The sequence below is a fragment of the Onychostruthus taczanowskii genome, unplaced genomic scaffold (genome assembly GCF_017590055.1).
Source record: "Onychostruthus taczanowskii isolate IOZ18803 unplaced genomic scaffold, ASM1759005v1 scaffold58, whole genome shotgun sequence".
NCBI classification, from domain to species: Eukaryota; Metazoa; Chordata; class Aves; order Passeriformes; family Passeridae; genus Onychostruthus; species Onychostruthus taczanowskii.
The window spans coordinates 4333961-4357545 of NW_024503457.1; the positions used below are offsets into that span (position 1 = coordinate 4333961).

Sequence of the window (23585 nt, forward strand, 5' to 3'; positions counted from 1 at the left end):
GCTCACAACTCAAGTTTGATATCTTTTGGCTTTTGGGCTTCTCCACTTGCACCCAAGTTCCTTGGTTATAAGCACCTCTTGATATTATTACAGAGAACTAACTAAACACAGGAATTTTGCAGTGTTTTTCCATTTGGGTCTTCTTACTCAAACCTCATCTCAGTAAAAACTGTCAGTGCTTAAACACTTGTGTCCATCAGGTCAAGCTGTAGATTCAGGTCAAGACAGAAATTCCTGCAGCTTTTTGACAAATTTTTGTGTTCTTGTGAATGCAGGCTCCTGCCCAAAGGGGCAGAGACAGAGAAGCTGTCCTTTGACTTAGGTATTCACGTGGAAGGAATATTCAGGACATCCAAATTTGGATGTGGAGAGTGCAGTAGTCAACATCTGCACACAGCTGCAGCCTGAGCTGGATCCCAAGCTGCCTGATGGCTTGGCAGTGCCACTCTAGGAGTCCTTGGGACAGCCTCTCTAACGCAGCAGGTACTGGTATCTATTCTTGCCACATCTGAAGGGGGCAGTAGGAAGAACTGGCCACCATCAGCAGGATGTGAGCATTGCTATGGCCAGCTACACCTGCCACGAGTACCTCAGGAGAGACAGGAGCAGCACGGCAGCCCCAGGAGCACCAGGAACCCAGGGTGCATGGGTGTGCTGCCTGCAGGCTCTGTGCTACAGTGTGGCCCCTCCTGAAACAGAGAAAACACCATCACTGAGCTTCCCCTCTCTGCACTCATGGTCACCTTGGGCAGTGCCAGCAGGACAGCCTGTGCCTGTGGAAACAGGAATCAAGTTTGGGATGGGAGCTTGTGCAGCCATATCTGCAGGGAAGACTGCCCGCTGGAATTGAGCATGTACCTCATAGGAATGCTGCAAAGTACAATGGCTAAAGCAGGAGAATACATTTCCAAGTCCCTTCTCCAATGTCTCTTGCACAGGAATGCAGCAGGGCCTGAGCTTGCTTCCCTTGCTGGAGGAGCTGCCACCTGCTCTGTGCTCACTTGTTCTTTTATTCTTCTTCCGATGACATCAAATAAATGCGGGCTTGCTGCCTGCCTTTGTGCAAACTCATCGTGGCGTGAGAGCTTCATTGCCACAATAGTAACTTTGTTTTGCAAATTCAGCTTAGCTGGAAGTAGAGACAGCATCCCCACAGAATGGGAATTGTGTCTGGTTACATCACAGATGACTTCAGTGCCATCTGTTTTCTTGCTTTTAAAATATAATGTTCTACATATAGAGAGCTTCACCAAATTTCTGTTGCCTGGTTTCTCATTGAATTCCAAGGTCATTGACATTTAGGAAGATGGAAATCACTCTGTCTGTCAAATGGAGATTGGGCTCCATTCTATCGTGATCTATTGTGTTACTGGAAACTGATGTGGAATGCAAATATTCAGTAAAAATCCCTGCATTTGTGCTTGTTGCAGCTTTAAAGAGAAGCTTATTCAACTCCAAACACTGTACTGACAACTTCACATTCAGTTTATAAATACATTCTGTTGCTTCTTTTAATTTAAAACCAAATGGCTCAAAGTTGTTTTTGGAGAGTCTTTGGAGGTCCATTCATGGTTCAGCCAACACTCCTCTTCATGCTGAAGGCAGTTTCTCTGCTGGCATTTATTTGCAGTATTACAACTGAACAGCCCAAACAAAAGCCTGAAATATGAACGTGACAAAACCCACTCACTGGGCACAAAATAATACTGAACATCAGAATAAAATATGCCTAAAAAGGAAAATGGAGTAGTACTTCCCTCCCCAAACCTGATGGAATGTTGAAAATCTGTGGAAAATTACTTGTGAGTTGGTGGTTTTGTTTGAGTACTATATGATGAGAGGAGAGACTTAAAATTCTCCAGTTACTTATTTATAACTGTTTCATTAGAAAGAAAAAATATCAAAACAAATGGGAAACCAGAATCTTATCTGATAATTTCTAAGTGACTTAGAGGCATTCTCTCTGTCTTCTGTGCCTCCACTTGAGTTTTTCATTGAAGTTCTTGAGGACTGAAAATGTCACCTTACCAATTGTTGGTTTCCTTCTTAGCAGTTAAACCCTCTCCCAAACTTCTTCATTGTTACATAACTAAAGAAAAAAAAAATCCAGATATATTTTGTAATTTAGATATCATTATATCTAATCTCTAATTAGATATAGAGATATCTAATCTCTAATTAGATATAGAGATATCTAGATATCTCTAGATATCTCTATATCTAATCTATATCTGATCTCCTGAATCTGCCCCATTTGCATATCCCATCTACAATTACGTAAATACTATCAGAGGCTCATTACTGTCACATAAATATTACAGTATTTTGATTCAAATTGACACAAACACAGAAGACATTGGACTGCAGTGTTCTTTGCTCAAGTCCAATTAACAGCCTGGATTATTTAAAAAAAAAAAAAATTGTCCAACACACTCCAAAAGGGTAAAGATTAGCAAAAATGGCACATAGACTCATGGTCCATGCAAGATCCATGAATGTCTCCCAGCATATGCAGAAGGCAGGAAAAACATGCAGAATTATGCAGAAACATACAAAATGTATGCAAAACATGTAGATACAGGCGATTTTCCCCCATTCTCTTTAAAAATGTTGATATAGTCTAGAATAAAATATGAAGATTCTGCATAGAAGTTGAAAGGGAGTGGGAAGGGGCTGGGTCTTTTAGGGTATTGGTGCTTTAGTTTTTTTTCTTCTGCCAGGATCTCAATTGCCAGCTCTAGTGAACAGATTGAAAAGTAATTCTGGAAGGCTTTAGCTGGCCAGACGGGGGGTTTGCTTTAGATTGTCCACAGCATGGAGGACTTGGCCTGTTACTAGTGATCTGTGCCCAGGTATGTGTGTGTTGTGCTGCTCCCTGTATCTGACTGTGCAGAAATGCAGACGGTTCTACTGGATGAAACTGAAGAGAAATTCCACCTCACCTTGTTTCTTAACAATAAACTTTAATATGGACACCAATATATGACATTACCTGTTGGAAGTTCTTGCACAGTTTTGTCAGCTGTTGAAGGTCATCAGCATCCAGAAACAAGAGTATGTGTACAATTGTGTTCTCAGGCATTCAGTCAAGAAAATCAGGATATCAAAGGAGAAATGGAAACACTTGCAGCGCTCAATAGGCTCAGTCTTCTTTCCTTAACATTTAACAATACCCTGAAATACAAAGATTAAAGTTGTTTGTATATTGGAAACTTTTAAGTTCCTAATTAGGGATCAAATAACAAGGAGGAAAACATTTGGGAATATGTTACATAAGGTAAAAATATATTCAGGGGTATTTAGATGTATCTCCAATGAATTGTGAGCTCTTCATAGCTACAGTGTTAGGTAACATTTGTTGCTCTATTTGTTACAGTTACTAATGCATAATAAGAAAAAGACCATTTCAGTAAGTAATTTAGAGGCTTAAGGGAAGGAATTGAATGAAAAAATAGCTGTCTTGATGATTAAATTCCACGCCTTCAAAAGCCTGCTGGCACTTTTACTGAGAGACTTCACAGGTGAATATGGTGATTTTCTACATATTGCTTATAAAAAAAAAATCTAGAACTGCAAAGTATACTCAAGTGTTTTTCACAACAATATTAACTGAAAGGAGGGAGACTTATGAAACTTTAGCATGATTTCATAAATCAAATTAAATCCCTAGAAGTCAAGGGGAAAAAAAGTTCTAAACAAGTTAGAAAGTTTAACCATACAGTAAAAAAAGTCTATTAAAAAAAAGTTATTCACTGTGATTGCTTGAGATGTGTTCTTTACCTATGCTCTGTAATTGCTAATCCAGCAAAAAATCTCTGTGGGATTTCTTTACCTCCTTTGAGAAAACTTCTTCACTAGGTTGAAAGGCAATCCTCCAAGTACTCTAAATCACTTACAGGTAACAATAGCATGGAAAAAGTTTACTCAGTCTGTCTAAGAAGAAACCTAATAAATGGGGTACACCCGGTTTATCTGGAATTTAATTAAGTGTTTCATTCCATTCTCAATGGAAATTATTCTATTAACTACAGTAGCTGGAAATTAATTTTAAAACTGTAAGATGAGTGAGAGCATTGGCAAACCAGAAAGAGATTAAAAGCTCAGGATCAAGTGAGAACGACAGGTTCTGGCCTTGGGTTGACTTTACAGCTATTTCCATGAATGAACAAAGCAGGAGTCGGAATTTTGAGTAATAAAAACCAGATAAAATGCAAGTACAAGGGAGATGATAGCAATAATGTTCTTAGCTGAAGACTTGGATAGAAAAAACCAGTTGGTTTTTGTTAGTCATGGGAAAACCACAATCACCAATGATGAATGTAGTCAAAGAGATATGAGGCTGGGACATGACTACACAGGAGACCCGGAGGGTACCTAGCCTGCAGTGCTAGATTTCTCCATGACATCTAGATGTAGAAAAAAGAAAGAAATTCCTCGTCAATCAGTAATTATAGTTAATCACTACACTTCTGCTACATTTTCAGAGCATGGGCAGGATTTATTTTGTTGGAAACTTAGATAAGACTGGCAAAAATACTGCTTCTATCCAAGCAGCCAGCGGATGTAACAGATCACTGCTAAATGGTGCCTGTCACGAGACCGCCCTCTTGGTAAGGAAATGCTGCCGAATGTCCAGCCCGAGCCTTCCCTGAAGGAGCTCTGAGCCATTCCTACCTATCCTCTCTGTGGGTACTGGGGAGAAAAGCTTAGCATCATTCCCTCCACCTCCCTGCTCCAGAAGATGTAGAGAGCAATGAGGACATGTGAGAGACTGAACTATTCAATGACTCAAAACAGTGCTCATTTGTGGAGATGCCAGGGTGCTTGGCTGAGATGGGGTAGGTGAACTTTCAGTTGTGTAATGGCTAAACCTCTGATCTGATAAGGCACATGGTGAATGATGGGCTGTGAGTGAGATACCAGCCAGATCCTGTGGAGAGAACTGTCCCCCTTGTCATGCTAAGCTGTGCTTCCTTGCACAAACCACTGGGCTGTGGGGCTCCCCCTCCTCTCCCTGGGAAATACCAGGGAACTCACGTGTGACCTGAGCGGGTTCATCCCTGCTGATGGAATGCAATGGGGCACAACTGACTCGACTGCGCTGCTGGGATGGGCAGCTGTGCTGTCTTAGAAGGTGTCGAGGACTCCCAAAGTGTCCCATGATCTACAGTATTACATGAAGCTCCCTGGTCCTGAGGAGGCACCTGATTTATATTTACCTGAACCAGAGTGAATACAAACTCACGAGATTATGTGTTCTGCCATCTTCTCCCCACCACTTCTTCAGGACTTCCCTCATCACTCGACCACCACTTCGACCAAGACTGTATAGAAATCAATTGTGAGGCTTAGGGTGGTGAGAACCTTACACTCTTGTTTCCCCTTTGTTTCCCCTTCCCCTTCCCCTTTCTCTTTCTCTTTCTCTTTCTCTTTCTCTTTCTTTCTTTCCCCTTGTCTGTGCCCCTGGGTGATATTGTTGCAGTTTCATATTGCAATGCTTTCATGCTGTATTACTATAGATAATAACCACCAAAACAGCTCCATACCTGTTTTCCTTTGCAACCAAGTTCTTCTATAATAAACTCTACATTGTTTATTTACAAATACTGATCATTTAGTGTTGTTTCACACTAATGTGCCCCAAGGGACCTAGCAACAAGAACGTGGGTTCTGTCCTAACAAAATGCTACTCATTCTCCAGAGAGTGTTTCCTTAAACACTTCCAGGGAGTAACTATCCCTGGACTTGTTTAAGGAAAATCTGGACATGATTCCCAGTGCTGTGGTCTGGTTGACATGGGGGTGCTTACAGGTTGGAGTTGATTTCAGAGGTCTTTTCCAACTTAATTCGTTCTGTGATTCTGTGAGTCTGTCATTCTTTCCATACTGAACAAAAGCATTGCAAAACCTAAAAGACAGAAAGCAGTTCCTGAACTGGGGAGCCCAGATTTGGACACGCAGTACCTGAGGTGTGGCCTATTTGGCACTGGTGAACCACACCTAGAACCCTGCATACCTTTCTGGGCCCCTCAATTCGGGAAGGATATTAATGGGCAGATCCAGAGAAGAGCGACAGAGTGCGTGTCCTACAGGGAGCGGCTGAGGGAGGTGGGGCTGTTCAGCTTGGAGCGGAGGGGGCTCAGGGGAGACCTTACCGCTCGCCACAGTCGCCTGAAAGGGGCTGTAGCAGGTTGGGGTCAGGCGCTTTTCACAGACAACCAGCGACAGGATGAGAGGACACAGTCTTAAACGGCATCAAGGGACTTTTAGGCTGGAGATTAGGAAGAATTTCTTTACACAGAGGGTGATTGGTTATTGGAATGGGATGCCCAGAGTGGTGGTAAAGTCACCGTCCCTGGAAGTGTTTTTGGAAAACTGGACATGGCACAGAGGGCCATGGTCTTGTTGACACGGTGGTGTTTGGTCACAGTCGAGGATCTCAGAGGTCTTTTGCAGCCTACTTTGTGACAATGTGACTCTGTGTTTCAGGGATTCTGGAATTCTCTCCGCACCGGAAAAACCCCCTGTGGGCTCCCACACGAGGCCAGGCCCCCTGTGCGGCAGCGCCCCCTGCCGGCGGGCGCGGAGGCGGCGCTGCCCGGCCCCGCCCCCGTCCCCGCCGCCGCGGCCGCGGCAAGGGCGGGCGGCCCGTCCCGCTCGCCCCCCGCTCCCGCCGGCCGGGCCCGGCGCGCTTCCTTCCCTCCCCCTGGGCATCGGGCCTGGGCCTTCCCCTTGTCCAGCCCCCGCCGCGCGGGGGGCGGCGGCGGCTGCCGGTGCCGGCGCGGGGGGAACAAAACCGGCGGGGCCGCGCACGGGAGGGAAGCGGGAGAGGGGAGGCGGCGAGGGAGAGCGCCCGGAGAGGCGGGATGAATGGGCGGGCGGCGTGGCCCCCGGCCCCGGGGTGCGGCCCCCAGGAGGGCCGGGCAGCAGGGAGCCGGCGGCCCCGGGAAAGCCGAGCCCGCAGGCACCCCCTTCCCGCAGGAAAGTTAAAGTGATGCCAGCGGAGCGAGGAGCAGGAGGAGCACGCTGCCGGTCTACTGTCCTGGGATAGCGAGTTCGGCACGGGACGTGTCCCCGCCGGGACCGGGCCCTTCCCCGGTGACAGAAATAGCTGCCGGGAGCGGCTGCGTCGCACGTGGGAGCAGAGAAGCAGGTGCAGAACCAAGGCTCACAACAGTCCTGGAGAACACGTCCTGTGAGCAGCGGCTGAGGGAGCTGGGGCTGTTCAGCCTGGAGAAGAGGCTGCTCAGGGGGGACCTTCTCACTCTCTACAACCACGTGAAAGGAGGCTGTAACCAGGTGGGGGTCCGCCTTTCCTCCCAGGCAACAAGTGCCTGGACGAGAGGACATAATCTTAAATTGCACCAACGGACGTTTAGACTGGACATTAGGAAGAGTTTCTTCGCTATGAAAGTGAAGAACGTGACGTTGGAATGGACCGTGCAGAGTAGTGTTGGAGTCAGTGTCCCTGCAGGTGTTTAAGGAAAGACTGGACGTGGCACTGAGTGCCATGGTGTGCTTGACAAAGTGGTGTCAGTCACAGGTTGGAGCTCGATGGTCTCCGAGATCTTTTCCAACCTCAATGATTCTATGAATTTTTTGCAAGTGAGGAATATAGAAACTTTAGATTTGACATTTCTCTTCTGTAATATTCCCTTGAACCCCATATTCTTTCAGGGTAGTGTAAATGGAGTTCTTAGCATGGTACCATGTGTCACAGCCTTAATTCTGTTCTTGACTAGATTGCAATGCTTTAGTTGGTCTAGTGGCACTTCATTAGTTCAGATACAGCACTGCAGCAATAAGGTTTTTGGGGCCATTTTTGGAATTCAGCTGGAATTGTGAACTTGGAATTAGCTGTAGAAGCAGTGCATGGAATTAATTTCTTCTGTCTTGAATCTGTCAAAGGTACATTGATTTTACTCTGCAATTTAGACTGTTGTTAGCTCTTTTATTGAGAACTAATGTTGTGTAGACTTGTCATTCTCTTAACAAAGATTGAAATATTGCAAAATTGCTGCAGTTCTGGGTGCTTTGTTTTTCTTAAGTCATCTGTATGTGCATTGTCACTTCATAGATCTCCCCTGACTTGAACCTTTCCTGGAAATATAGAACTTCATAATGCAGCGTTTCCTGCCTGGATCTGCTGCCTCCCGTGTTCTTAGTGTATCTTGCTGTTTCAGTGGCTGGTTGGGTCAGAGTGTTTGTGCCTTCTGTAGCTGTGTAATTTTAAAGACCTTGTTCAGCAGTTATTGCTGGTGGAACTTAGCCTGAGTAGGCTGGCTGGTAGCTGGGAGTTCACATGTGAGGTTGTGGTCAGATACTGTGGACGCTTGTGGACTAGCAGGAGCATAGGGCTGCCTGTCTTGTTCGTGGTGCCTTGGAAGTGATGCCCTTACGTGCTTAGTGTGTTGGTAGAGTGCCTGATCTGCCCCACTGTGGGGTGTTTGTGTGCAGCTTCCTCTGGGAGCTAAACTTCTCTTTGTCAGTCACAACACAGGGATGTAGCTTCAAAAGAAGCATCGTGCTGCCACCAGACTGCCATTCACTTTTTGGCACTGCAAGAACATGTAATTTTTCCTTTTGCTTAAACCCAGCAAAAGTCTGGATCTGTTCCTCCTAGCAGAGGCAATGATGCCGCTGTATCTCACTTACTCAGGTTTCTTTTGCTGAGAACAAATTTGCCATTGACCCTCCTCACTGACAGAGGGTTATGACTGGACCGTTTGTCTGCAAGAAACTTCCAAGGCTGATGAAAATCAAAAGCAATCTTTCCTGTGCAGTGACTGGTATAGGGAATCTTATGTGTAGTTGTAGTGCATTGCAGAAAATCCCAGGGCTTTTCTTCTGGATGATTTTCCCAGCTGTGTTGGTGACATTGAAGTATGTTGCATGTTCTCTATCTGCTTGTGTTTCACCAGGCTTGATTGTTCATTGAGAGGAAAAGAGTTACAGATTCTTCTGCCACTGAGAACCAAGACAGTCTGATTTTGAACAATGATGTGGCAGGCTACTTGTTGCTGTGCTCTGAATTTCTTCATGTAATGTTAAAAGAAATCTAATTTTCTGTGCTCACAGACAGTCTAGATCTTTAGCTTTGAGCCCTTTGTTGCTTCCCTCCGACAGTCACAGCTTATCTTCAGTAGAGGAAAAATGCAGGTATATATTAACTAGTGCAATGCTGAGTATAGAATGTGTTTATTAAAAATTACCAGGAATGATTGGAAGACTTGTAGCTATGAAATTGGAATGGAGTTAAAAAGTAGAGACATCTTGTTTGCTGCCAGTCATGTTGTGCCAACATTGCGTGGATTCCTTCTTATATGTAGGTATCTCCTCTGCATTCTTCCACTTTTCTTCCACTGGGAGGTTTTTGAGAGGCTGTAGGAAGTGTGACTTAATCTTAAGTGGGATCCTTGTGAAAGATGGGTTGCAGAATCCAGGAACCATCTCTGACATGGCTGGATGTGTTGGCTGGGAAGACATCAGGAGGTCTCTCCTCTCCTCTCTGTGTGTTAGCTTACGACGCTCCTGTTGCTCAGTGTAACATGAACTCAGCAGGAACTTCTGATGCTGTGTGACTCCACTCTGTGGCTGCCTTGGATACTCATAACCAACTTCTGGTTGAATTTGTGGTTATCTCGTTGCCTCTGACTTCCTGGATACTTCTTTCTGCCAAATCATGACTTTAGCCTCTCGGCTGCTAAGAACAAATCAAGAAAAGCAGTGATGGTTGTTCTTTTCTCAGGTAGATACATGCCCTCATTACCAATCCTTTCCCCGTGCTGTTTTTCTGTTTTTCCTCTGGTGGAGGAGATTATGGCCAGAACTGCAGTGTAGGGGACAGGAACTGGTGTAAGGATCTTCAGCATCTCAGTGGAGAGAGGAGGGAGTTGGTGGTAGGAATCTCTGTAGGTTCTATACATGCCTGAAAGAAGAGGGGCTGGGAGAGGTGGCTGATGGAGCAGCAGTAGGGACCGGTGGTCCCACTGCTGAGATTTGTGTCTCTTCAGGCAGCTTTAAACTGAGTGATGGACATTGACCTGTGTCACTTCAAGTCAGCTAAGAGCTGAGTTGGTACTGATGCTGTTACTGTGCTTGACATCTGAGGATATAGTGAGCTTTTTAGCCAGAAGCACTTACCTGTTCAGGTAGATTTCAGTGGGAAATGTCATGTCTTAGGAAGACTCTGAATGAGTCCTGGCTGCCTTAAGTTAAAATTTAGTATTGCAGTCCCCAGAATCTTAGTTGAATCACAGTATTTTGACTTGAAGGCAGGATGTGGATGCAGAACAGGCATAAATGCTGGACTTCAGGCTTCTGCTTCGGTTATAGAGTGTTCTGTTTGGCAGCATGTGTATTTGTTTTCTCAGTGTTGCAGCCATGGAAAGTGAGAAAAGTAGGAGGGAATGCAGAAAGAGCAATTAAGGAATGTGTTGTGCTTTGTAGTGTTACAGTAGCATGCAGCACAGCCTCAGTTATAGCCACTGCTGCACTGCACATCCTGTTACCTGAGAGTTTGAATAGGGGAATGCTCAGGTGTTCTTTTTACAAAATAGCTATAGCCTGGCAGGGTGTTCAACTAAACAAAGTGGCCTGGGGACTGCACAGCAATTATTTGTACTTGCAGAGGTGGCAGCTTCTTTGTCCTCCTAGGAGTATTCCAGAAGTCTTGAGAGATACTCCAGTGACCATCTGTCTTCTGCTTTGTTTAATGGAGAAGTTGTTGCTCGTGACAATTTGATCTTTGTATGAAATTCATACTTTTCCTCAAAGAGCTTCAGAGGACTAGAGTGATGTTGTGATATAGTACTTGGTCCAGGTCTCTGCAGTGCACATGGAGCACCCTGACAAAATCACACCATTTGTTTAATAAAACCCTTTTGTGGGTTTGATTTGCAGCATCACAGATTTAATGTCTGTAATAATGCATTTACACAGAGGGAACAGGTCCATCTCTCTCAGTGTTGCCAAAAAGATGCTGCTGAGCACAGATTACATCACAGTTCATGCAGAACCAACGCCATGGGGACCTGGTTACAGAGCATATGGTTTCTAGGCTGGCTGGCTCTGCTGGTGGGGGACTCTTTAGAAAATGTTGTTCCTTGCACTTTCACCCAACTAGGCAAGCTGGGATCCAGTGCAGAACAAGTTCTGATGCAGGAGCTGATAGCAAAGAGCAGTGTGGAGCAGAGTCATCTGTGTGATAAACCTGAGTGCAGAGGAGGACAGCATCCAAAACCTTGTAGAGAGACAGTGGCACTGGAGCTCAATATTGAGAAGGAATCTGGTGGGATTGATAGGAAAATCTTTCAAACTAGCTATTTAGATCTGTGCTAAGTGAACCAGCAACATCTCAGAGTTTATTCTTCCAGAAGTGTTTCAACAAATTTAAATTTACAAGATGAGTTAGTAGGGGCTCACTGATCTCACTAACATCTAAAACTAGATTTACTATTCCATGGGCTTACAGCCTAAGGTGCTGCAATAGCAAAGAATTGTCTTGCTCAGTAGGGTGCCTCAATTAAGCAGAGATTTCAGCAGAAGAGGCAGTTACTTCAGCGACTGCCAGATACAGTGGGTTGAGTTACAAAACTAAAAATGGTGAGTGATGGCAATGTGAGACAAAGTGTGCTCAGCTCTTTAATGTTACGTCATTTCAAGCAAAAGGCTTGACTGTCAAGACTTTTGGATGTCTGGACTGTGCCTGTAATTTCTTCGGTTCCAAAATAATCTCATGGTCAAAAAAGCTTAGCAGCAATGTGGACAATTTGTGGAAAGGAGCCACTGGCTTTTTCTAATTGTTATATTTGTAAAGGAAGTGGGAATTTTCATCATAAAGTAAGGTAGAACGGAATAAAAGAAGAGGATGGGAGATGGGGTGAAGTGTATTTCAGTGAATAACAAAAAACTGCAGCAAGGGCAACAGGTGACGTGTGAAGAGCTAGGAAATTATGAAGAGAGTAGAAAAGATTGTCTGGTAAACTTTGTTATAAACTGTGATAAATTCCAATTAGAAAAGCCCTTTTTTGGTTTTGTAGTGAAAAGAAAATGGATAATTCAGGATTACAACCAATTTTGGAATTGACAAATTCCCTTTCAAGTCTAAAAATGTGATTACTGCAGTATGTCTTCATTATCCTAATTATGTTCTGCTGTGATTTGATTAAAAAAAATAACCCAAACCTTTTTGTTTCGCTCATATCAGCAATTCAGAAATTTTTGCTTTCAAATTTAAATTTTCCTTTCCTCCCAATGTCCTGAGTCCTGCAAGCAAAATATAAACTGTAGTTCATAAAGATTTGAAAGTCTTTTAGAGAACCAAGACATGATGTGCTGTGGGTTTTTACAATTGGCAAGTTATTTTCTGTTGCAGAGATACAGCCCATTGAGCACTGCTGTCGTCTTTGTTTTGTTTTCATCTTTTACAGATGTAAAAAATTTGTTCTGAGACGTTGGGAAATGTTTTGGGTCAACACTGAATGTGGTGTGGGCTACAATTTGGGGTGTCTTTTGTATGGCTGCCAGCAGTGCTGGGAAACTGCAACTTATACCCCAAAGGCCCTTCCACCGCAGTGTTTGTAGAGCAGAGTAATTACCTCTCATTTGTAGCTAGGCTGTGGTCGGATGCTGTTCATTTGCCTCATGGTTGTAAAGCAGGTTCTTAAAGCTCCGTTTGTGGTTCCACCGTGCTTCCCAATTGGAAATCTACCTGTTCCTGTGACTCAGTGTGATGTGTGTACGCACAGTGCGCACAAAGGAGTTGCTCCATAAGCAGCTGAGCTAGTGAACCTGTATTTCTTAAGGATTTGTGCCCTCCTGCTCCTCAGCCAATCCTTCTTTCTTGGTTTTTTGCTGTATCCGTCTCATCTTTTAGCAGCACTGCTAATTTTTGCTTTCATTCTGTCTCTACCCCAAGCCCAAAGCAACTCACTGCTGTAGTATTTTGAATTTCCTTCCCCTTTTCCTTAATTACAAGCTGAATCAGATACTGCTTGCTCTGAATGTTTCAAGACTTTTTGTGGAGAGGCTAAACAGAAGTAGTTGCTGCTAAGTGGCGTATTCTGCCTCAGTGGAGGCATTGCTTGCATTCTCTAGTTCCTGATTTTCATGAAAGGTGCAGAAATGCAAAGTAAGGCTGGATTGCTTTGTCCGTTTTGATTGGCATTGACTGTAGGGCAATGTGTTTGTCTAAGCCTCATTTCCATAAGAAACCAGGGGAAAAATGCTTTAGGAATAAATTAAGAAAACTTGCTTTGAATGCATATTTTTAGACTTGTTAGTCTTATGTATATTTAGACAGGTAAATTAATGTTAAAATTAAACAACAATTTTGAGTGTTTTGAAGCAATGTGTTTTACAACACTCCCCAAAATTAGGTTGATATCTTAACATGATTAATCATGTAACAACTCTTTAATTTCAACCTACAAGGAAAAAGTGTGTGTATTTCACTTAAATGTCCTTTTTACCTTCCACTTTTATGTCAATATAACTTACAGAATACGGCTAGACTTGGTTTTCTGTTTATTGTAGTAGCTCATCTGGTTAAATTCTGTTGGAAATAGAGGAGTCTAGCCAAATCATTAAAAGCTGTTTACATTTGGGAGGGTTTTTTTTTGGTTTTTGGGGTCTTTTTTGTTTGTTTTTTGTTGTTGTTATATTGGGATTTTTTTAAGTCTTGCAAAAAACATTAATTTTGAGAAATTTCCACCTTTGGGGTGAGGAGAACAGCAGACTGTTAACTAGCTGTTAACCAGCTGGGGAAAAAAAAAACCTGCTGTTTTTCTTAAATAGTAGTTTTGTTGTTATTGGGGCAACAGATGAAATAATGGAACAGGAAAAGTCCTTTTCATAATAGATGAAGTTTTTATGATCAGTACTACTTTTTTTCATGTAATTAGTGAAAGGAAGCCTGTATTTAACAGATGAAAACAGTCTAGGCTTTAGACTGCTGTTTTCTTGAATTTTATTTTGGTCTTTGTCAAAAACTGATGATTTGTTTTGAAATTTAATGGAGAAGATGCATTTTTAGATGGCCTTATCTCAGTGGCAGTGTTCCAAGTACTTTCCAAAGTACTTCTTGTTTTCAGTTTACATGTGTAATGTAAATAATACAATGCCAATAAAAGCACAACAAATATGGGAAGACAATGGAGAAAACAAGTCACATTTATCAAATTAAATTCAAACTTTGCTCTTCCTCACCTGTTTTTTTTTAAATAATTTGCTTCCAGTTTTTTTTACGTAGATAGGAATGCCTATTGTTAAATATAAGCATTATTTTTTAAAGTTTTACTGATGCAAAATGACTTTCAGGAGTTGGTGACACTTATGTTTGTATTTCTCTATGAAGTAGTCAGTAGCTGTGCAAAATTTATGTTTTCTAAAAAGGGAGTGGAGGTGTGCAGGGAAAAGCCCATGTGGTTATTTAGGAGTGACAGATTTGAAAATCAGCATGGACAGATAACTGTACAGATCTTTTTCCTTTATTGCAGGAACTGAAAATTCCTCTTTAAAAGGTGCAGTGCTGTGGAACTGTTACTGCCTATAGAAAAATGGACATGTTGCAGATACTACGTAAAACCACAGAGCGCTTGGAATGTGACTACTGCAGCTTCAGGGGAACTGACTATGAAAACATACAAATTCATATGGGTACCGTTCACCCAGAGTATTGTGATGAAATGGATGCTGCTGGTTTGGGTAAACTTATATTTTATCAAAAAAGTGCAAAACTGTTTCACTGCCATAAATGTTTCTTTACCAGCAAAATGTATTGCAACGTATATTATCACATCAAAGCACAGCATGCAGCACCTGAGAAGTGGAACGAAGAGAAGAAAGAGCAACAGGCAGAAGGAGATTCAGATTCATCCAAGAAAAGTGTCACATTGGAGCCACAGAAACCTACCCTTTCCCCTGAGTCACGCAAACCTGCCCTTTCTCCTGAGCTCCCCAAATCTGAACCTGTTGTTTCCCCCAAGCTTCAGAAATCTTCTGTGTCTCCAGAGCCCCAGAAGTCTGCTCAGGTGACTTCCCCAGAGCCAGAGAAGTCAGCCCAGACTGTGTCCCCTGATCCAGAAAAGTCAGCCCAGGCCACATCTCCTGATCCAGAGAAGTTAACTTCGTCTGTGTCTCCTGACCCACAGAAGCCATCCCCTGTCGTGTCTCCTGACCCACAGAAGCCATCCCCTGTCGTGTCTCCTGACCCACAGAAGCCATCTCCTGCTGTGTCCCCCGACCCACAGAAGCCAGCCCCAGCCGTGTCACCAGAGCCCCGGCGGCACTCCCCAGCGACGTCTCCAGAGCCCCGGCGGCATTCCCCTGCCATATCGCCTGAGCCCCGGCGCCATTCTCCTGCTGTGTCTCCAGAACCCCGCAGATACTCCCCAGCTGTGTCACCAGAGCCAAAGAAACCTCCTCCAGCAGTGTCCCCTGAACCACGGAGGTATGCCCCAGCTGGGTCTCCTGAGCCACGGAGGCATCCCTCTCAAATGCGTAGGCCCGCTTCTGCTTCTTCTCCTGAAAGCCGCAGGCCTGCTTCTGCGGTTTCGCCGGAGTCGTGGAGACCTGGTCCAACTGTTTCCCCTGAGCCCTGGAGGTCTTCACCTCACGAAGTGCAGAAGTCTTCCACAGTTTCTCCCTGGGCTTCAAAGCCTGCCATGTCAGTGTCCGTAGAATCCCGGAGGTCTGCCCCTGAATCCCGAAGGCCTGGTTCAGTTGTATTGCCAGAACCTAGGAGGCTTGTTTCTGATTCGTGTAAGTCTACGTCCTTTTCTGAATCCCAGAAGTCTACTCTTGTTTCTTCTGAGCCCTGGAAACCCATCTCATCTGTTTACCCTGAAGGCTGGAAACCTGTTCTGTCCCCTGACACATGGAAGCATTCTTCCCCTGTTTCTCCTGAGCTTCGAAAGTCCAGTCACACTGTTTCCTCTGACTCTTGGAAGCCTTCTTTCTTTCCTGAGGTCCGTAAGCCTGGTGTTTCAGTATCTCCTGAATCTTGGAAACTGTCTGAGTCACGGAAATCTATGTATTTTTCTGAAACTCAGAAATCCACCTCTGCTGCTTCATCTGAGATTCAGAAACGGGCTCATTTCCCTGAACCTCGGAAAAGAGTGTTGTTCCCAGAGACTCGTAAATGTAATCCTACTGCTTCTACTGATGTCCAGAAACGTGCTGTCTTTTCTGAGCCCCAGAATCAGACGTCTACTTCTGCTGCTTCTCCTGAAGGTCAAAAACAAGCTCTGTGTTCTGAAGCCCAAAAATCCGCTCTTGTTTCTTCTGAAGTCCAGAAGCATGCCCTGTTTTCTGAAGCCCAAAAACTCACTTCCATTTCCTCTGAAGTTCAGGAGTCTACTTCTCTCCTAGAGTCTCAGAAATCCACATCTCCTGAAGTTCAGAAACATGGCCTCTTTACTGAGTCCCAGAAACCTCCTCCTGTTTCTCCTGAGAGACTCAAGCAAGCTGTTTTCACAGACTGCCAAAAATCTGCTGTTTCCCCTGATGTTCAAAAGCATGCTGTATTTTCTGAGATGCAGAAGCCTGCTGCTGCTCTGTCCTCTGATGTCCAGAGACATGCTGAAACTACTGTACCTTCTGAAATGCAGAAGAACATCCTGTTTTCCGAGCCTCACAAGTCTGCTTCGGGCTTTTTCTCTGAGCCCCAAACACCTAGTGAGTCTGGTGAGAGTGACTTTCTCTCTCACAGTTTAGATGATCAGAAACCACTGGATGATTTATTCTCACAGGATGAACAATCAATATTAGCCAAAGAATCACCTGAACACATGTTATATTCATGCCCAAAAAAGAAGCCCAAGAAGGAAAACCAGGAGAACTCAGATTCTGAACTAAATAGCAGTGAGTGTGGAAAACCAGTGGTGGACTCAATGGAGATGAAGGAACAAGAATCCAACAGTGACCAAGAGCAGTATGATATGGAGTCATCTGATTACAGTAAAGAGAGCAAAATGGATGCAACTACTCCTACGCAGCCACAGTGTGTGCTTCAGTTTACTGAAGAGAAAGAGGCTTTCATCTCTGAGGAAGAAATAGCAAAATACATGAAGCGTGGCAAGGGAAAGTATTACTGCAAAATTTGTTGCTGTCGTGCAATGAAAAAAGGTGCTGTCTTGCACCATTTAGTTAACAAGCATAATGTTCAAAGCCCATACAAATGTAAAATATGTGGCAAAGCTTTTCTCTTGGAGTCTCTTCTTAAAAATCATGTTGCTGCTCATGGTCAAAGTCTGTTGAAGTGTCCCCGTTGTAATTTTGAATCAAATTTTCCCCGAGGCTTTAAGAAACATTTAACCCATTGCCAAAGCCGTCATAGTGATGATACACCTAAAAAACACTTGGACAGCCTTGAACCACTTGAAGAACAAATTTAATCTGCTTTTTTTTCCCTTGTGCTAGAAAAGCTGAATTTATGAAGTGTTCAAAAGTGTTACTGTATGTTAACCGAGTAGTTTAGCTGATCTGACAAGTCAGAAGATGCATGGTTTATTGTACTATGTTTAACTTGTCTTATAGCTGTATTACTGAAAAGATTTACTTTTTAAAGTAATTTTAAATGCGTGTTCATGTCTTTGTATTACCCATCAGTAGAGTCATATTTTATTTTTCAGATGTACTATGTTTTTGAAACCAAAATGGATACAAACTAGTTTTGTAAAGATTTGTAAAACATATAGGCAATTAAGGACTGGAGTGGCAAGCAATCTGTATTTTCCTGTGAAGACAACTTCTTTTTTCACATTTGTTAAATGTTGTATTTTTAAAAATGTTTTTATCAAGTTCTCAAATCAAAATTCTCACTAAATTGAATGTGAATGAGCAAGAATATGAGGAACTACCAATATTCCTGGAATAATTCTGCCCTGAGGTTGTAATTGAGTGTATAGACATTTGCTGGAAATTTATTGCACTCAGTCCTCTGACTTGTCTCAGATTTAGAAGCATCAAGGTACTTATTTTGTGATTCTGTATTTTGGCCATGTTTAATCATTTACTAATATACATTAAATTGATAGATTAACGTCAGACTATGTATAGCTCAACACTTTTTCTTGATGATCCAGATGTTTGTAATGTCAGACAACCCCTAAATTTCCTGTATTTGGTGAAATGTTATGCTTTAATGTTTTAACAATAAAAGGAAACCCAACCTGGTGTTGGCCATAATTTTTTTTTTTTTGTTCAAGTCAAGAACAAAATCTTTATTCTCAACGTAGTGTCTTTTAAGTATCTTTGGCAACAGGAGATGCAAAATCACCTAGGAGGTCTGCTCTGAAAGCTTCAACTTTGCAGTCATCAGCCTCAGTCATCACTAAGCAAGGTTAGTCTAAATTTCCCATCTGATTCAGAAGAACATGTCAGATGTAAATGGAAAACAAGGAAAAAAAGGAAAACAAGAATTTATGCAATGTTATTTAGGATGCTGGCCTTTGTGTTATTTGTATATTATTTGTTAAAAACACGTAAGTACTTTATAATTCAGAAGGAATGTAGATTTTTTTGTGGAGGCAGCACAAGGAAGAAGGAATTCCTCTCCAGCTGAATTATGCCTAGACAAGCTGTTTAAAATATGGTTTAGGATATGAAGGTGTTAGTGTTAAATTAATAATAAAAAAGTCTCCAAGTGTCATCTCCAACCAAAGAGCTGCACATTGGTTTGATTGAAGGTTGTATTTTTATCTTTATTGTTTTTTCAATAGGATTTCTGTAAGGAAGGGTGAAGATACTTAAAGGTCTGTGCAGAGGTAACTTCTTAGTGCTGTTTGTTAAGTGAAAGAGTTGCCTTCCTACCATGTCTATATGAATAATTCAAATGCATTGTGTGACTTACTATGTGTGTTCTGTGGCTGCAGTTCAGTGTAGAAAGAGTGGTGTTAACTAAAAGCCAGTAAAAGTGACTCATTCAGGACAGCACAGAAGCATACAGTCACTCTTTACTTCCCAGGTGTTAGAAAATATTATTTCTTGCAATGGCAAATATTTAATAATGAAAGTCAGCATAGTGAAATGATTTCCTGACTTTGCAGCATGTCTTCATTACACTTGGGTGTAATACTCAAAATATTCAACTTTCAGGTTCTCTAACTTTTTAAAGGCTGTTACGTTAATAGATCATATATATGACTGAGAAAATGCTTCTATATGAACTTTTAGGCAGTTCTTTTTTATCATTCCTGTCCTTGGAGAGGAACCTCTTCTGGGTTCTCTTGGAAGGACGCTGGTTTCAATCCTTTTTGTGAAGAATGCTCAAGGGAAAGTACAAAAGGGAAACAATAGAGAAACGTCAGAGGATGTTGTTACAGAAGGATGTTAGCTGTGGCCATATGTGCAATACAAACTTATCTTCATCTTTTTATGACAAAAAGTGGTTGGCTGTATGGAATGCTCAGTCATGTTTTTAAAGTGCATTTTCACCAGCTTTCATTCAATCAAACTAAAAGTAGTCTGCAGAGAACTTGGAGGTGTTTGTCAGAAAAGGCCATTTTTGTCTCCGGTTACAACTTAATTTAGTTTGATATTTGGGAAGAGATTCTTGCAAGAATTACTAGTTTCAGTAATATTTTATCTCAGTATAGCTAAGAGGGTCTAAGTAGCTTTCTTGGTATATCAGTATGTTGCTCATCTCTAGATCAGAGAAATCATATGGAATGTAACCATTAGAATAAGAACACATATAACATTACTGGTACTGTTTGGTCTTACGTTAATGAGTAAATTGTGTAAAAACACCCGTGAAGACCATTTAGGAGTCAGTGTTTTAAAATAAGAATTCTGTGCTTCACAATTTTCTATTCTGAGAAAGGTTCTATAAAAGAAGTGTTAAATTTTAGTATTAAAATCTAGTAGAAGTCAAGTCAAAGGAATTCTTACTAATTTGTATTGTCTGGCATACTTGACCAGGTATTTCTTCTGAGCTGTACAATCAAAAGAGTAGGCTGGCTTGCTTGCTTGCTTTGGGCAGAAGGGACAGTGAGTTCATTTGGGCTTGTGGTAACTCTAAAACTGCGCCCTCAACCACAGACATGCTGGCCGAGTTACTTATCAGTAACTCAGTTGCATTATTTCCTCACATCTGCCTCTTATCTGTCAGTTGTCTGCTGGGTTGGTTTTTTTTCACTGCCTCTCTACTTTTTTACTCTGTCTTACTGGGTGCTCAGGCAAGATTTTTCTTACCCCTCGTGAAAGTGTGCCCAAGCCACAAGTGCTAAGCCCCAACAAAATGGATAAACTGTGTTTGTGTGGTTAATGTTTCACTAGCTGAGTTAAGCCCTGGTGTTGTAGTTGAGACTTGCTGTTCTGTTGAAGCTGCAGGGTAGCCCTCATTGTACCTAGACACTCTATGCCTGCAGCAGAGGCTTTTGCAGGTATTGAAACCAGATGTTCTCATTCCCTGTCTCAAATGCTTATACTAATATTGACTCATCAAAGTGTACAACCTTCTGAAATCCAAAACCTCAAACTCCAGAGTTTAAGTGAAACTCAATGGAAAAGCGGGCATTTATTCCCAGAGGCTTCCTCCAGTGCTGCAAGAGAAAAAATTAAAAACAGTTGTTCTGGTCTTTGTATACTCAGTGTTTAGTTTTATTCCTTATTCTTCCTCCATGCACAGCCTTAAAATTTGAAACACATTGAGGAAAAACAGCTTTTAAATACCTCCCAAACATCCTGCATTTTAAAAGTAAAAATAAAAGTAAATTCTTTAAACCCAATGGGGAAAATTAAATGCTTGCATTAAGAAAAAGGTACCTAACATACGTATATGTCATCCTGACTTTGTGGAAGACAAAATTTTATCAGTTCCAGCATCCATGCTGTGTAGTGCTAGTTAGCAGTAGTCAGATGTTCACAGACACAAGAGGGTGAAGTTTCTGGCAGCTTCTCACAGAAGACCTTTCCTCTCCATAGCCCCCTGCTACCCAAGCCTGGCCACGCAAAGCCAATACTTACTGCTGCGTTCGTGGGAAGAACCTGAGCAAAGCAGGCTGTAACCAAGTGGGTGGGTGGATTGGTGGCTGCAGGCACACAGAAGTCTGATGTATCCAGTGCCACCTTTGTCTTTTCTTCACCAGCAAGGTCTCCCAGGCCTCTCTGTTTAGTCAAAGGGTGGAAGAAGAGGAAGAACTACCGACTGAGAAGGTTGAGTCAGGAGTGATTCAAGAGACCTCAATTCATGCACGTCCGTGGCACCCTAGGGATGGTGTCCAGGGTGCTGTGAGAATTGGCTGACACCCATGGCTATTGTATATTGTCTTTGATGGAGGTTGGGAAAAGTTCCCTGTCATTGGAGAAGAACAAATGCTTCACCCATGTTCAAAAAAGTACAGAAAGATGGTCCAGATTTCCCTGCTGGCAAATATTTAATTTCTATTATTCTGATAAAAAATGATGAAAACATATTAAAGGTTATCACTGGCTTTCTATAAATGTTAATACTTATGCTGATTCTAAGGACAGAATCTGAAAATTAAAGGAAAGCAGGAGGATGTGTACTGAAGAAATTTTAAAGCTACTTCTGTTTTCCCTGTTCTGCAGTTTCCAAATATGTAACATTATAAGGACTTATCAATGCAGTTGCTGCAGACCTGAATTGGCTCAGTGATACCCCATGCTGTTTTATTTTGGAGGAGAGCTGGTAATGACCAAATGAAGAGCTTGGAGAAAATCAGCTCTGCAGTTGAAATGATGTCTCAGCATGTCATTAACACATATTGGTAGAGCAACCTCACAGATGGGACAGAAGCTTTTTACATGAGGACCATATGTGCACTAAAGAGATAATGTAATGACCTTTCTGTGGTGGCTTTGGCTTTAGGGGTTACTGCTCTCAGCTGCCTGACTCCTTTTGTCTGTGCTCTGTTCCTTAGTCCCTTTTGGTTGAACTGTTCACCTGTGTGATTTCTAAAGCAGAAATTAGTCTCTTAACATGTCTTGACTATAATTTTTTTTTTTTTCAAAACCAGAATGATTTCCAACTGACTACATTTATGGTTAAATGAAGTATCCCACTATGGTGCAAGTGGGATGTTAACATCCAAAAGGGGCAAAAAAGTATCTGGGGGTGAATGGTAGGTAACAATTACATATTTCTTAGCAAAAGAGCATGCACATAGTAGGGGAAATTTCTTCACAAAGGAGTATCAAGAGTAGGCAGTTCAGGGAGTCACCATCCTGGAGGTGTGTGAAAGAGATGTAGGTGTGGCACTTGGGGATATGCTTTAGTGGTGGAGCTTGCAGTGCTACATTAACAGTTGGATTTGATGAACTAAAAGAGACCTTTCCAACCTAAAGAATTCTATGATTCTGTGATTCTACATGTAGCCTATGTGGACCAAAATATTCCTATTTGAATGAGTCACTACATGTCCCTTCAGGTTCCTTCCAAGGCCCTGCCACTGACCACTCTGGGACTTGTATCCACTGAGCCACAAACCTCCCTGTTAAATGAAATGCTTTCTTACCTTACTGTGAGGCAAATCAATGTGTATTAGAATGTTAAATGGTTTTCTTAAAATATTTTGCTTCATAAATCAATTATTTATGTGGGAATTATACCAAATGAACTGTTAAATATTGTTTTTCTCTAGTTTCCAGATGCTGTTCTGCTCAGTACCCAACCCACTGTCCATTAAGACTCTTCCTCTGTACTCTGAAACAAGTGTCTTTGTTTCAAAGTCAGCATTAAAAGTAAGTGACAGTATGGAATATTAATTTTGCCTAAAAAAATAATTGCTGTGGCTAAAGGCAGGTTGGAGTTGACACAAACAAACCCTTAAGCAAACAAAATGTTCCTGATACGCATATGAAAGAAATACACATTGGACAGAAAGGGGTATGTGTGTGCAAACACAGCATGGCTTTTACTAGTATCACTTGCTCACATGCAAGAGATTGTTTGTTTCAGCTTTCTCTCATATCTAACTTCCTGAAGATTTCACAACTGAAATAATTTTCAGAGCTGGAAACTGAACAGACTTGACCCCCCTTTTGAACTGTGCTGATCTCCAGGGTGTTCACAGTGACTATAGGAGTGCAAAGTGTCAGAAAATATTAGAGTGGAAATTCTCACTGATGTGTTCCAAGATTTGGTGTACATTTTAATCTATACAGGAGGAATTATGGCTTCTCATTCAATTGTAATATATGGACTCCTATAATTAATTTTCAACTGATTCAGTGTGGATGTTATAATATTTTAAATTATCCTATGCTATGACATTGCTGTTTTGTGCATTGCTAGATCCTGTCATTATTTTTTTAGTCTCCCTATTACCTGATTCTTTTAATTTGCTCTGGAATCAGCAACTCATTCCTTGATTAGGCAGTCCCTCTGTTGTAGCTGCAAAGACATCAGCCTGAGGATTGAGTGTATCAGCCATTTTTTATTTTTTGGTCCCTTGTCCAGAGAAGTTGGAGATGCCCCATCCCTGGAAGTGTTCAGACCAGCTGCTCTAGTGGAAGGTGTCCCTGCCCACGGCAGAAGGGTTGTAACTGGAGGGTTTCTAAGGCCCCTTGCAACCCAAACCATTCAGTGATGGTGCATTCTGTGCTTCATCAGGAGCACAG

At 42.3% G+C, this 23585-nt stretch overlaps 1 protein-coding gene across 1 annotated transcript; it reads left to right on the forward strand.

The window, feature by feature from the left end:
* Nucleotides 1-7160: 7160 nt before the first annotated feature.
* CHAMP1 (chromosome alignment maintaining phosphoprotein 1) lies at nucleotides 7161-18176 on the forward strand. Its single transcript, XM_041418129.1, has 2 exons — nucleotides 7161-7298; nucleotides 14498-18176. The coding sequence occupies exon 2, from the start codon at nucleotides 14558-14560 to the stop codon at nucleotides 17393-17395; it is 2838 nt and encodes a 945-aa protein (XP_041274063.1). The 5' UTR covers nucleotides 7161-7298; nucleotides 14498-14557; the 3' UTR covers nucleotides 17396-18176.
* Nucleotides 18177-23585: the final 5409 nt, after the last annotated feature.

Bases quoted from the DNA above. Each gene is read 5' to 3' on its own strand.
- CHAMP1 (XM_041418129.1), top strand. From the start codon at position 14,558: ATGGACATGTTGCAGATACTACGTAAAACCACAGAGCGCTTGGAATGT.